General features: G+C 32.7%; 1 protein-coding gene across 1 annotated transcript in view; it reads left to right on the forward strand.

Annotated features, from left to right (window-relative positions):
• Rab18 (RAB18, member RAS oncogene family) overlaps positions 1-14,028 on the forward strand; it is a 36,314-nt gene extending 22,286 nt beyond the window's left edge. Inside the window, exons 4-7 of the mRNA XM_026410604.2 lie at positions 2,277-2,349; positions 6,297-6,415; positions 6,490-6,556; positions 10,068-14,028. Coding sequence (XP_026266389.1) covers positions 2,277-2,349; positions 6,297-6,415; positions 6,490-6,556; positions 10,068-10,243 — 435 coding nt within the window. The 3' untranslated portion in view covers positions 10,244-14,028. The remainder of the gene's footprint in view (positions 1-2,276; positions 2,350-6,296; positions 6,416-6,489; positions 6,557-10,067) is intronic.
• Positions 14,029-14,534: the final 506 nt, after the last annotated feature.

Raw genomic sequence — 14,534 nt, forward strand, 5'->3', positions numbered from 1 at the left:
TGTTGTATTTCATGAAAGACAGTTTTTAAAGTTGATTTCAATGAGGAGTAGAGAGAACAAGGTTCATATTCATTTGCTTTCTGTTAGTTCTGAAAAATTAATTAAAGTTATGGATACTGTTTCCCTATGTATGCAAATAGAAGAACTCTTTTTTCCTTGTCATAATGAAAAGGTCTTAAACTAAATTGTTTCATGCCCCAAATTATTTGTTAAAAGTGTGGTGTACTATTGTACTATGTATGGAAAAACAGATAATTCTTAAATTTCCAAGTTTCTGTTCCATATCTGTTTTATTTTTCTCCTTCTTACTCAAAAAAAGATGGCTTATGATACTTTACATGATGGAGTTCCAAAAGTGATACTGAATAATTTGAATGTTGCTAATTTATTGGGTTTTGCTTATAAGTGAATTGCTAGGATATGTTTCTCATAATGATTTTGTCTTTTTAGGATAGAATTTTTTTATTTAGTTTTTATGAGTTGGCTTTTTCAAATAGGTACTGGTGTAAGGCTATGATTTTATATATATATATATATATATATATATATATATATATATATATAATCAGTTGCTTTTTAAAATGATGTTATAGTTAAACATAGAAGGAACATAGACGTTATATCATCAAGGCTTCTAGTTGATTTTTTTTCTCTAAAATAAAGTGTTGATCACTTGATAATAGTGATCAAACATGATTAGAGGTCATCCATGTAGTAATGATTATTAAATCAAAATATCAAGCTACATGATGATATCAGAATTTTAATCTGCTTTAGATAGTGAGTTGACTGTGCTTTATGTAGCTTTATTTTATATTGTTATTTTTAAAAAGTTGAGTAAGTATGCAAATTGAATAATTTATAATATCAGAAGCAGATTTGTAAGAAACTTGGAGGCTGAAAGAATTTTTGTAAAGAGAGAAATAAAGTTATCTGGAAAGTTGAATTTTAGATGTGTTACTGCTTCACTTAAACATGGCAGGGATGGGGGTTAGTTAATGTAATGCTGAGAATTTGGAAGTAGGGAAATTCTACATTTATATAAATGTATCTGAACAAATAATTTATGTTCAAGGTAGTTTATATCGAAAATTATTTTCCTCTTAAGTTTCTCTTTGGGAGTAAATATCCTCAAACATTCTCTATTGTCATAGCATTACTGAGTTTTGATGTATTTTTACTTTCCTTCAGATTACTTTGTTTTTTCTTAAATTTTTTTTTAGTTTTTAGATGAACACAATACCTTTATTTTATTTATTTATTTGTATGTGGTGCTGAGGATCTAATCTAGTGCCTCACACAAGCAAGACAAGCACTCTACCACTGAGCTACAACCCCAGTCCTTCAGGTTACTTTATATCAGCAGACTTCAAACTTCTTAAAAAGCCAGGTAGTAAATATTTAGTCCAACCCTAAAGCAAGCCATATGGTAATATATAAATGAATGGGCCTATCTGTGTTCAAACTTCTTTTAATAAAATGTTATATAACAAAATGTTAATAAAATGTTATATAAATGTGGTTGCCTCTGCTTTGGTATTGTTGCTCTAAAGCAATGATTCAAGGTCAGTGGTAGAAAAAAGGCAGAAGGAACCAGACCTGGAAGTAGTAAATTAGTTTATTCATTTTTCCCCCTAAAAATGTTCTATATTCTATGCCAAAAATTGCATAAGACACTGAGATTAAACTGGTAATTGAACAGATGAGGTCACAGCCCTTACAAAATTTGTGTTTCATATTTAGTATACATCATTTGTGCATTTTCCTAAAAGAAGATACATAGAAACTCTATTTAATAGAGTCCAACCCCAAAATTCCTTACCTAAGTAAAACAAGACACCATCTTTAAGTTAGTAGTTCTCAGCTTTGATTCTACATTAGAATAACCTGGGAAGATTTAAAAATTTTCTGCCCTTTACCTCATCCAATTAAGTCAGAATCATTGGGAGTTGGACACAAAGACTCTCAGAAAATGATCACACAGCTGGATTGAGAATCATGGCTTTCAGTGAAATGGGTTTCATGTGTAATAAAAATTTTAAACCCCAAATAGCAAAAAATCTTTACTTGGATGCATTTTTCCTAGAGATGAATCAATACTTATTTTATGTAATACTTTTAAAAAATACAGCTTATTTAAATTCCAGGGTTTTAATGAGCTTCTATGTTGATATTATTTTTAATAATGTCATTGATTTTATACTTTTACAACAGTGTGTTAACGATCTTTTATTTATAGTTTGTTTTATTTAATAATGCTTGATTGTCAATTTTAGGATACTGCTGGTCAAGAAAGGTTTAGAACATTAACTCCTAGCTATTACAGAGGTGCACAGGGTGTTATATTAGGTAAGTTTTTAATTTTAATATAATGTTTTAAAATATTATTTACTGACATTTCTAATTTTCCTAGTCTGGAAGTTCAGAAAGTTTTTATTTTTCTCTTGGGTTACTTTTAGGTAATTTGAAGTTATATTTCCTTATTTAATATTAATGAATATTACAACTTTAAAAATTTTGTTCAGTTCTTTGTGTAGCAATGAAAAAAAAGATAAAATTATTTCCTTTATTTTAAAAGCACATGTTGATGAGGACATAACTGAAAACCCATATGTGTTGGTCTGTCTTGGAGTATTACCAAAAATTTCATTCATCATTAGATTAATATTTTCTTCACTCTACAAAGGAAGAAGAGAATCTGTTTTATCAATTCTGTTTATAAAAATAGCATAAAGTACTTAACACTATGGATTCAAAATCAAACAATTTGAAAAACAAATGTGGACTTTCAGTGTAATTTGTTGAAAAGTGATGTTAGTTGAAAGTGTTCTCAGTATTTCTGGGAGACTGTTTAAAAGAATATGGATTGATCATAGGGAGAGTTTCTTTAACTTATGACTTGATAGTAAATTTTACCATTTTGATTCAATATCTCCTAATTTTAGAAAACAAATAAGCTTAATATGATATAAGATGACATACGATGAAGGTAGTAACAGAGGAAGACAGTTAAGATCCCATCCACTAACTGTACTATAAATTTTTTTAATATCTATATATATTTTAGTTGTAGTTGGACACAATAGCTTTATTTCACTTATTTATTTTTATGTAGTGCTGAGGATCGAACCCAGAGTCTCGCATGTGCGAGGCGAATGCTCTACTGCTGAGCCACAACCCCAGCCCTGTGCTATGATTTTTTTCAAAGTTGCAATATTTGGTCTTTTTAAGAAATTAAGAGAGACATAGGTATTTATGTTTATATAAAATAATTTGTTGTTTTTCCAGGATTGGGACCTAAATATTTTTTGGTATTTGGATACATCTCTGTAATCATTATGAGGGGGAATAGCTTTTGTTTTTCTATAATTGTTTTTCAGTTATCACATTGGATACAATTTCATTTCTGTCACAACATGTGTTTTAATAAGACTGAAAGATATGTTGTATATTTTTTCCACATTTTAATTGGTATATTTATAGTTGTTCAGTTTGATGTTTGTTGTTACATATTTGCACATGCACAGAATATATCTGTAATTTGGACAGTATCACTCCCCAGCATTTCCCACCTCGAACCTCTTGGTCACTTTCCTCTACTGATCTCCTTTGGTTTTTAGGAGATACCCACCTTTATTTTCCCTTTTTCTTTCTAGCTTCTGCATAGGAGAGAAAAACATAAAGACACTTGACCTTCTGAGTTTGACTTATATCACTTAACATGATGGTCTCTAGTTCCATCCATTTTCCTGCAAATGCCATGATTTCATTTTTCTTTGTGGGTGAATAAAACTCTTGTGTATGTATAGCATATTTTATGTATCCATTCATCTGGTGATAGACACCTAGACTGGTTCCATAGTTTGACTATCATGAATTTTTGCTGCTATAAATGTGTATTCGTGTGTCACTGTAGTAAGAAGACTAATTCTTCAAGGTAAATACTGATAAGTGATGTAGCTAAGTCATTTGGTGTTCTGTGCCTACTCTTTTGAGAAACCTCCCTACTGATCTCCATAGTGGTTGTACTAATTTACAATCCCACCAACAGTGTAAAAAGCCTTTCTTTTTCTATACATCATCCTCAGCATTTATTAATTTTGTTTTCTTGATAACTGCCATTCTGACTGGTGTGAAATGAAATGTCAGTTTTGATTTGCATTTCCCTAATAAATAATGATGTTGAACATTTTTTCATGTATTTATTGACTATTTGTATTTCTTCTTTTGAGAAGTGTCTCTTTGATTTATTTGTCCATTTATTAATTGAGGTTTTTTTGATGTAAAGTTTTTTAGCTTTTTAAATATCATAGATATTAATTATCTTCAGAAGAGTAGCTAGCAAAGATTTTTCTCTCATTCTGTAGTTATCTCTTCACATTCCTAATTGTTTCCTTTGCTGTCCCAAAGCTTTTAAATTTGATACCATCTTGTTTATTAACTCTAGGCATTATTTCCTGAACTTCAGGGATTCTGTTGAGAATGTGTTTTTCTATCCCTAAAAGCTGGAGTGTTCACCCTGCATTTTATTCTAGGAATTGCATAGTTTCTTGTCTAATTCTAAGGGCTTTGATCCATTTTTAGTTGATTTTTGTTCAGAGTGAGAGATGAGGGTCTGGTTTCATTCTTCTACCTGTGGATAACATTGTCCCAGCACCATTTGTTAAAAAAGGCTATCTTTTCTCCAATGTGTTTTTGGCCCCTTTGTCAAGGATCAGATATGTGTGTGTGTGTGTATGTGTGTGTATGTATGTGTGCATGTGCGTGTGTGTGTGTATTTTTGTGGGTTTGTCTTTGAGTCTTATAATTCTGTACCACTTATCTATGTGTCTGATTTCATGCCAGTGCCATGCAGTTTTTTGTTACTATAGCTCTGTAGTATAATTTGAAGTCAGGTATTGTGATGTTTCCAGCATTGCTTTTTTGGCTTAAAATTGCATTGGCTATTCTGGATCTTTTATTCTTCCAAATGACTGTTGTTTTTTTTTTTCTAGTTCTGTGAAGGATGTCATGTATTTTGGTGGGGATTACATTAAATCTGTGTGTTGCTTTTGGTAGAATGGCCATTTTAACAATATTAATTCTGCCCATCCATTAATATGGGAGGTCTTTTCATTCTCTGGGGTCTTCTTCATTTCTTTCTTAAGTGTACTGTAGTTTTCATTGTTGGTTAGATTTATTCCTAGGTTCTTGAGTTTTTGTTGTTGTTTGAGGCTATTGTGAATGGAGTTGTTGTCCAGATTTCTTTCTCAGCAGATTTGTTGGTATATAGGAAAGCTATTGATTTTTATATGTTGAGTTTATAACCTGCTACTTTACCAAATTTGTTTATTAGCTCTAGCAATCTTTTGGTGGAACTTTTTTTTTATATTTTCTAGGTATAGTGATAATTTGACTTCTTCCTTTCCTATTTTTTATCCCTTTTACTCCCTTCTCTTGCCTAATTGCTCTGGCTAGTTTCTTGTACTAAATAAGAGTGATGAGAGTTGATATCCTTGTCCCAGATTTTAAAGGAAATGCTTTCAGTTTTTCCCCATTTACTGAGTTTGGCTTTGGATTTTTTATATATAGCCTTTATGATGTTGAGGTCGGTTTCTTTTACCCCTAGTTTCTTTAGTATTTTTATCATGAATGGGTGCTGAATTTTGTCAAAGGTCTTCTTTGCATGTATTGAGATTACTGAGTGATATTTGTCCTTAATTCTGTTAATGTAATTAGTTATATTTATTGATTTGCATGTATTAAACCATCCTTGCTTGTCTGGAATAAAAACCAACTTGGTCATGGTATATAATCTTCTTAATATGTTATTGAATACGATTTGCTAATATTTTATTAAGTGTTTTTGTATCTAAATCCATCAGGATATTGGTCTGTAATTTTCTTTCCTTGATGTGTTCTTACCTGGTTTTGGTATGACTGTGAGTGATATGGCTTCATGGAATAATTTGAAAGTATTGGCATTAATTCTTCTTTAAAGAATTAATAATTTAAAGTATTGTTAGAATTCAGCTGAGAATCTGTCTCGTCCTTAGCTTTTCTTTGTTGGAAGGCTTGTTATTACTCCTTGTATCTCATTACATGTTATTGGGCTATTTCATTTTTCTGTGTCCTCTTGTTTTGTATTTCAACATGTATTTTTTCCGTATAAATCAGTAGATACTAGACACTCATTAGGCGTGACAAAAAACAGATTAGCCTATATAGTAAAGTCAGCTTCTAGCTACATATCAGAATTACGTCATTGCTTCTTATTTTTAATGCTCATTTAATAAATGATTCTGCTTGTATTTCAGTTTATGATGTCACAAGAAGAGACACCTTTGTTAAATTGGATAATTGGTTAAATGAATTGGAAACATACTGTACAAGAAATGACATAGTAAACATGCTAGTTGGAAATAAAATTGATAAGGTAAGAAGGTAGATACTTAGCAATTTGGTTCTATATTTTGGCAGCTTTTCTTAATTATAGCATTTATCTTTTAGGAAAATCGTGAAGTTGATAGAAATGAAGGCCTGAAATTCGCACGAAAACATTCCATGTTATTTATCGGTAAGTATATGAGTGAATATCTTTTCATTAACGAGGAACTTTAAAGTGGGGTTTTTGCTAAATTTATTTGTTTATGAACCACAAAATATATTTATTTAGTTTATAGTTGGCTTGTGCTACAAAAAAATCTACCAATAGAATGAGATTCTTTCTTTCTATAAAATTAAATAGGATCATGTTATGTGAAATTGTAGAATACAATTGAATCATTTCTCTAAAGACCTAATGGCATTCAGTTCAGCCTGGCACCCACTGCTAAAGTTGTATCTTCCTGGTCCATGTGCTGGCAGTGTAATATCAGCACCACCTGGGAGCTTGTTAGAAATGCTTCATCTCAGGTGCTATCTCAGATTTATGTTCCTCAAATATTAATATGCATATGAACAGGATGGGCCAAATCTGGCTCTCCCATTTGTAATAAATACAGCCATGTCCTTTCATTTACATATTGTCTATGACAGCTTTTATGTTACATGGCAGAGTTAAGTAGTTACCTCAGAGGTCTATAGACCATAAACCATAAAATATTCACTATCTGTACCCTTACAGATAAAGTTTACCAACCTGTCATCTTAAAAAGAGCTTAACTATATCAGAATTACCTGGGGAGCTTTTTAAAATTGCAAGTCCCTGTCCCTTATCACAAAACCAGAGGCATTTTATTTGAAGTACTTAAGGTGATTCCATTGTGAAAGCAGCTTTAGGAACTACTGATTTGGTTATCCCATGGTGTTAGAAACTACTAGGAATTTTCAAATGGATTTTGGGGAACAACATATATAGATAGAAGCAGGGAGTATAAGTAGAAAGAATAAAGTTTTTTGAAAACAAATGAGTACTACCTTTACTTCTTACTTGCTATATATCCCTCATGTATTAGTTTATTTAGTATTTTTAAACATGGAGGATATAACAATGAATAAAACAGACCAACTCACTGCCCTCATGGAGTCTACATTCTGGTAGGAAAACAGATATAAATAAATAAGTAGTGCGATGAAGCAAAGAAAACATGGTTTGTGTCGATAGAAGGACTAGGGTGGGGATCAAGTAGTAAAACTTTTTTGAGGTATTGCCTTTTGAGTAGAAATTCATCATGTGAGTTTTAGATGTGATCAACTCCAGCTAAGAGAAGAGCAGATATTTCCTGAGGTCAGAATCGGTTTAATGTGTTTAAGGAACAGGAAGAAAGCTTGTGGGATGGAACATAGCATGTGTTGGAAAGGAAGAAGACTGATGATGGTGAAAGATAAGGCTAAAAGGTAAAGAGATTGATTTTATTGCAAGTGTAGTAGAAAACAGTGGAGTCTGATACTCTTTTTAAAATTCATTTTTGTACACCATAGGCTCTGAGAAGCAGAAGCAAGAGTCTTGTTCTGCTTTTAGAACAAGGTAAATGAAGCTGGTAGCTTTGACCATAGCAACAGTGGGTAGTAGAAAGTTGGTAGTTCTGGGAAATACTTGGAGGTAACACTGACAGGTTATGTAAATGGATTGGGTATGGAGGATAAGGAAAGAGAGCTGTCAAAGACTACTCCATGTTTTTGGCATGAGCAAGTAGATGGATTATACTGCCATTAATTAGGATGTGGAAGATTGAGAAAAGAACAGGTTGGGGTAGAGAAGTGGGAGGTCAAGAATTTTGCTTAGATATAAGAACCAATGGATGTATTGGTCATTGGCATTTAGATTGCATTTAGGGTCTCCTGATTAGAGTGATCACTTTAAAAATAAAAGATCTGAAGATTGAACCTTGGGGCACTCTTAACAATTAGAGGCTAGCAGAAAAAGGTGCTAGCAAGTAAGGTTGTAAATGACATAGCAGTAAGATAGGAAGATTACCAGGAATGTTCATTGTTGTGGAAGTGAAGTGAACACACTATTTAAGGAAAGAGTAAGTGATTAGCAGTATCAAATGCTGAAAGACTTCAAATAAAGATAGGATGGATGTTAGATTTGACAATACAAAGGATGTTGGTGGCTTTGAAAAGAATGGTTTCAATGGAGTGGTGTGGAATAAGAGCCTAATGAGGGAATAGTAATCTCCTCTTTTCACATTTCAGTAACCTATGATCAACCTTAGTCTAAAATTATTAAATGTAAGATTTTAGAAATTAACAATTCCTAAGTTTCAAATAACTTTTTGTCACAATATATTGTTATTCTATTTTATTATTAATTGCTAATCTCTTACTCTGTCTCATTTATCAATTAAACTTTTATCATAGGTATGGACTTATAGGAAAAAAACATAATATATTCAGGGATGTCTTGGTACTTACCGCCCTTGGATAAGGGAGGGCTGCTATCATTTGAAGAAAAGAATGCGAGATAAAAAAGTGGAAGCTGCTTCTCTAGATAACTCGCTCAAATAATTTCCCAAGAGACTAGAGGAAACTGGGTGGTTGCAATAAGGATGTGTGGGTTACAGGGAAAATTCATGTGTGTATTTTTTTATGGCAAATAAATTGGCACACATTAGAGACTAGTATGTTAGAGAAGAGGGAGAGTATGATTCTTTACTACATGAGAAAGAATGGGGTTCCAGGTCTAGTGAAGGGGATTTAGGTAGGAACAAGTTTATCAGTTGTAATAGACTGAAGGCAGAAAAAAGATACAAATTCAGTTAGTTTGGTAAATTTTTTTTTAAGAGAGAGGGAGAGAGAGAGAGAGAATTTTTAATATTTATTTTTTAATTATCGGCCGACACAACATCTTTGTTTTGTATGTGGTGCTGGGGATCGAACCCGGGCCGCACGCATGCCAGGCGAGCGCGCTACCGCTTGAGCCACATCCCCAGCCTGGTAAATTTTTTTATTAGTGGAATGATAAGGTCATTCTTGCCAGATAGTTTGTTTTTTTTCTCAATATAAAGCTAGATGATGAGGGGCTCAGGGCATAGCCCAGCATTAGAGTATACACTTAGTATGCACAAAATTCTGAGTTCTTGGATAGATTATCAGCAGAGATAGAGGGGTAGTAAGAAAAAGGAATACAATTAGTCACCTGAAGACAGTGAAGGTAAGGTAAGTTTAGGAATCAATGCTGAGTGTCCACTTGACTTTCATGAGCATAAATAAAATGAGACCAGTATTCATGGTTGTACGTCATTTTATTCTGCCACCTATCGATGCTTGGTTGCATGCACAGAATCATCAGGATAATTGTTGAATTTGGGGCATAAGTTTCCTTATTTTAAAATAGGAATAACATCTGCTTTAGAGGTCATTTTAAGAGTTAACTGAAAAACTAAGGAAAAAACTTGGACATAATATTAGAGTAGGGCCTTACAAGTTACAATTCAGTCACAAAATCCTGGGCTTAAATGCCTGTATCTTATGGATAAAATTTAAGTAGCTTAATTTTAGAGTTGAAATTCACTAATATTAAACCTATGAGGAGAAATTGCTTATTCAACTGTCAATGTGTTGTAGGCTGATATGAGTTTTCCAGAAAAACATGGGAAAATGGACAGGAAGTATATATTATAACCTTTTTCTTTGAATTTCAGAGGCAAGTGCAAAAACCTGTGATGGTGTACAATGTGCCTTTGAAGAACTTGTTGAAAAGATAATTCAGACACCTGGACTATGGGAAAGTGAGAACCAGAATAAAGGAGTCAAATTGTCACACATGGAAGAAAGCCATGGAGGAGGAGCCTGTGGTGGTTATTGTTCTGTGTTATAAACTCTGGGAAATTCCATCTCTTGCATATTTGATCAGATAGTGACATCTTTCTGTATATAAACTCTAACTGCTATTTTAGGCACCTTGCAGTTTGCACATAATTGTTTTGTATCATGGCAGTAAATATTTGCAAGAAATCCTACTCATCGGCCCTCCCAGGTAAAATGTTATGGTACGCATGCACAGTTTGCAATCTACAGTTTTATATGTAACATAAAATAGGTGTACCTTTATGAGTACATTTGATTTTATGATTTACATTTATCATGTAATTTTTTAAAACATCCATCTGTTTAGTGTATGTCAATACAGGGTCTGCTGCTTTTTTTTTTTTTTTCTGCTTAAATATTCCTGTCAATTACTGAATTACTTGGTATGTAGATGGAACTCCTAGAACCATGGGAGGTATACTGGTGTCATCAAACCTGTTAAATTTCCTTTGAGGAATAACAGAGCATGATTTCACAGCTTTTCTAGGATGTTTAAGATTCTCTTTTAGTACTAAGCAAAATTCTCAGTACAGAATGTAGCCCAGGCCAATTCATAATTAAATCTCTATTTGTTCTGATGATGCTTCTAAAATAGTACTGATATGTTAAAGAAGTTTCATATTACCTTCTAATTTACTTCATTGATTAGCTCAGTTGTTTTAACTGGATTTTTGATCCTCTATATGTACATTGGATTCATAATCCTATGTGCAGTGCTTTTAGTTATGTCGCATTTGGCAGAATGGCAATAAGGTTTCCCTCACTGGGGTTTCAGAAGGACGTAAATAGTGTGTTGATCATAACTCCTTTAATACTTACCACTTTTAAAACCATCTTTTTTTCTCATAAATGTTGTTAGCATTTATTCAGGTACCTCAGTGTAGCTTGTGTAATTTTTATGACTATCTGTATCTTATGACCTCCAAAAATAGCTAATTGATATTCAAAACCTATTTCTGTACTTTGAGAAATGGGAAAGGAAAAAAACAAAACTAAATGACAATTTGAGAAGAGTATACTGCTTCCAGATTCTGACCTGTGTGGGAAAATGCTATTGCAATGAAAATCTTGACGATTTATTATAACAAGTAACAAATAGCTTATTAAAACCAACTTTGTATACATTAACATCTTTTCTGCAGTATTCGGTTTTCTAATCTTCTGTTGTTGCAAATTGTATGATTTTTCCTATCCATATGTTATTTAATTTACATTGATCTCTGCTATTTTAAGCCCCCAAATAATATGTCTTTTAAAGGGTAGTCACTACAATACCCCTCAGTAAGATTCTGATACTAATTTCTTATCAATTTAATCTCTGTACAATTATAAATGAGATAAACATATTTGTGGACCTTTGCAGTATGTGTTAATGAATTTACTTCAAGTTGGATTCTTTCTGAAATGCACATTCTCACATGTGAAAACTTCATTTTCTACTTGGTTTACACTTGTTAGTCTACATTACATATGATTAAAGGTTTCATACATCCTGTATATTTCACTAAATATAAAACATTTACTTCTACAATGTTAGAAAAAAGGTAGTTAACTGTGTACTTATGATTTGTTCATGTTACATTAAAATTTAGATTTGTGTATTTATGTAGTCTGTATTGACAAAACTTTTCTGTGTATTACTTTTTGCTCCTTGAGTGACATAATAATATTTCTGTGCATTGGATTGTTGTCTTGATTTGGATAGAATTTGGATACGTATGAGTCACTCATATATAACCTTAAAAATGAATTTTGTTTGATAGATTTATATTGTAATCTTTTGTAGTTTTTGAATAAATATAGCCTGCTTTCCCTAGATGCATTTGTGCAGGACGTATTATACATTTTCCTTTTACTCCCATTAATTAAGGAGCATTTTAATTTAGTGCTATCAAATTCTCTTATTTATGTGTCTTTCATTTTACTATTTTGTGTTATATGCACAATATTTTGTAGTGAAGGTTTTTTTAAAGGAAATAGTTGTAATATCTAAAATCAGGCACCTGAACAACTTCAGGATTTTGTTAATGCCTTTCAGAATAATTTGAAGTATTTTAAAGATCTTTTTGCAGATGGTACAAAATAAAATGATTAGAATATAGTATTTTGAGTTCTAGGAGTACCAACATAGACCTAAACAAATTAACTTTTCAATTTATGAGTAATAGTTAACATTTATTGAAAGCTTCCTTGGTGGTAAGTGCTGTTCTAATGCTGAATTGTTTCGGTAAACCTTACAGCAACTTTAAGAGAATGGTATTCCTATTATGTCCATTTTAATGAAGAAGAAAATGGAATAGGCATATTAGATAACTTCCCACAGATCAAGATAGCTAATCAATGAGCAAGTTAGATTCCAAGGCTTATTCACTCCTGACCCCACTCTTAACCATTGCTCCTTGTATTATGGCTAGTTGCTAGCTTTTGTTTGAACACAGCCAACTTAAAGGAGTTCCCCTGCTTTATCAGTCTCTTTGGTTATAAGTGAAGTATTTCAAATTTATTGGCTATAGAACAAATCCCATTTGACCTAAATGTTCAGGTAGTAGAGTATATGGTCCCTCATCCCTGATTTAGTAAAGGTAAAATGTTAGGGAGCTTATGGCCCCTTACCTAGGTACTTGTAATTGGACATGAAAAAACAATTAAATTTAGAAACAGTCTTTTGCTTAAAAATCTGGGGTGGTTTTATTTCAAGCACTTAATTTCCAGCTATAAACTCACACTTTATTTACATTTTTAGTTGAGTCTAGTGGAATTAGTCTTGATTTTGATGAATTGTAGTTTGCATACTCAAGACATACCAATAATTCTCTAAGTGTGAGATTAGCCCCAAGCTCATAAGGCAGTTCTTACACCATTACTTATTTTACTTGTGGGACAGCACAGACTTACTTCATATCCATAGTATTTTTTAGGTACAGTTTAGTTGATTTTTTTTCTGGTTTCTCCAAGTGACCTGAGACAACAATCCTATTGTGTTAAGTATTATAAAGATTTCAGAATTCAAGCATTATATGTCTCTCATAGATTTTGCTAATAATACTTAAAAAGTTTTCATCCATTAATGTTTCTAGTTAGATAGAAGGATAAAAACATGTAATCAGAGCCGGGTGTGGTGGTGCATGCCTGTAATCCCAGCAGTTCGGGAGGCTGAGGCAGAAAGATCACGAGTTCAAAGCCAGCCTCAGCAAAAGCAAGGCACTAAGCAACCCTGTCTCCAAATAAAATACAAAATAGGGTTGGGGATGTGGCTCAGTGGCTGAGTACCAATCCCCAGTACCAAACAAACAAAAAATACATGTAGTCAGTTTTCAGACGTTTTTCTGGTTCTGATTTCAACTCTTCTATGGATAGTCAACTATAGACTTTATCTCAGGTTTTGTCTAGATATTGGAAGAAGAGAATACTAGAAATAGACTGAGTCACATAGATGAAGTCAAAAATGTGGGAATAAGGAGTGTAGAATTCCTCAGAAATCTTTGTGTTTTATTTTAGTGGGAACATTAATCAGGTTGGAGGACAAAAAAGGTAATTTCTTTGTGAGGTTTACATTTTACTATTTTCATTGCTAGTTTATTGTTTCATATTTAAGAATCAACAGTGTTTCTTTACATGCCTCTTAGGTTAAGCTGCTTCATATATACATACGTACACACTGTGTGCACATGGGTACACATAATTTTTGATGTGTGCATTTTAACAGTATGAATACCAGTTTTGCCTCTTTACCATCTCTTATATGTCTCTCTTTTTTTAAGTTGATAAACAATAAATTATGTAGTTTTATTTGCATTTCTTTGATTACTTGTAATATCTAATTGGATACTTGGATTACTTGAATTTCTTGTTTATGTGTGTTGTGTTTACCTATTAGCATCTACTTCTCTCACCAATACCACACAATTTGCTGTTTGAATAACCCCTCTTACATCCCTGCAGATAATCATGTATGTGGGTTGGGTGGCATTATTACATGCTCATCTGTCTAGGTTGACTGGCCCAGTTACCTTTTAAGCAATGTTCCCCTCCTCAGTAGTAAATGGTTTAGGAATGGGTACCTGACCCTGATCAGACTATGGAGATGCAAGAAGATATTTGCTGAAAAGACACTTTCTTGCAGAAAGTATTCTGGGATGAGTAAATTTCTTCCTGCAGCTAGTTTTTCTAATAAGCCAACCTTAAGCAATAACAAGAAAATAAGAGGGCATCTAAGTTGGAGCCCTGATGCAATCTGGAACCCATGGGATGTGGAGTGAGATATATTTCTGGACTTTGACTTATGTGAGCCAGTAAATTTC

The sequence above is a fragment of the Urocitellus parryii genome, chromosome 9 (assembly GCF_045843805.1).
Source record: "Urocitellus parryii isolate mUroPar1 chromosome 9, mUroPar1.hap1, whole genome shotgun sequence".
Taxonomy (NCBI): domain Eukaryota; kingdom Metazoa; phylum Chordata; class Mammalia; order Rodentia; family Sciuridae; genus Urocitellus; species Urocitellus parryii.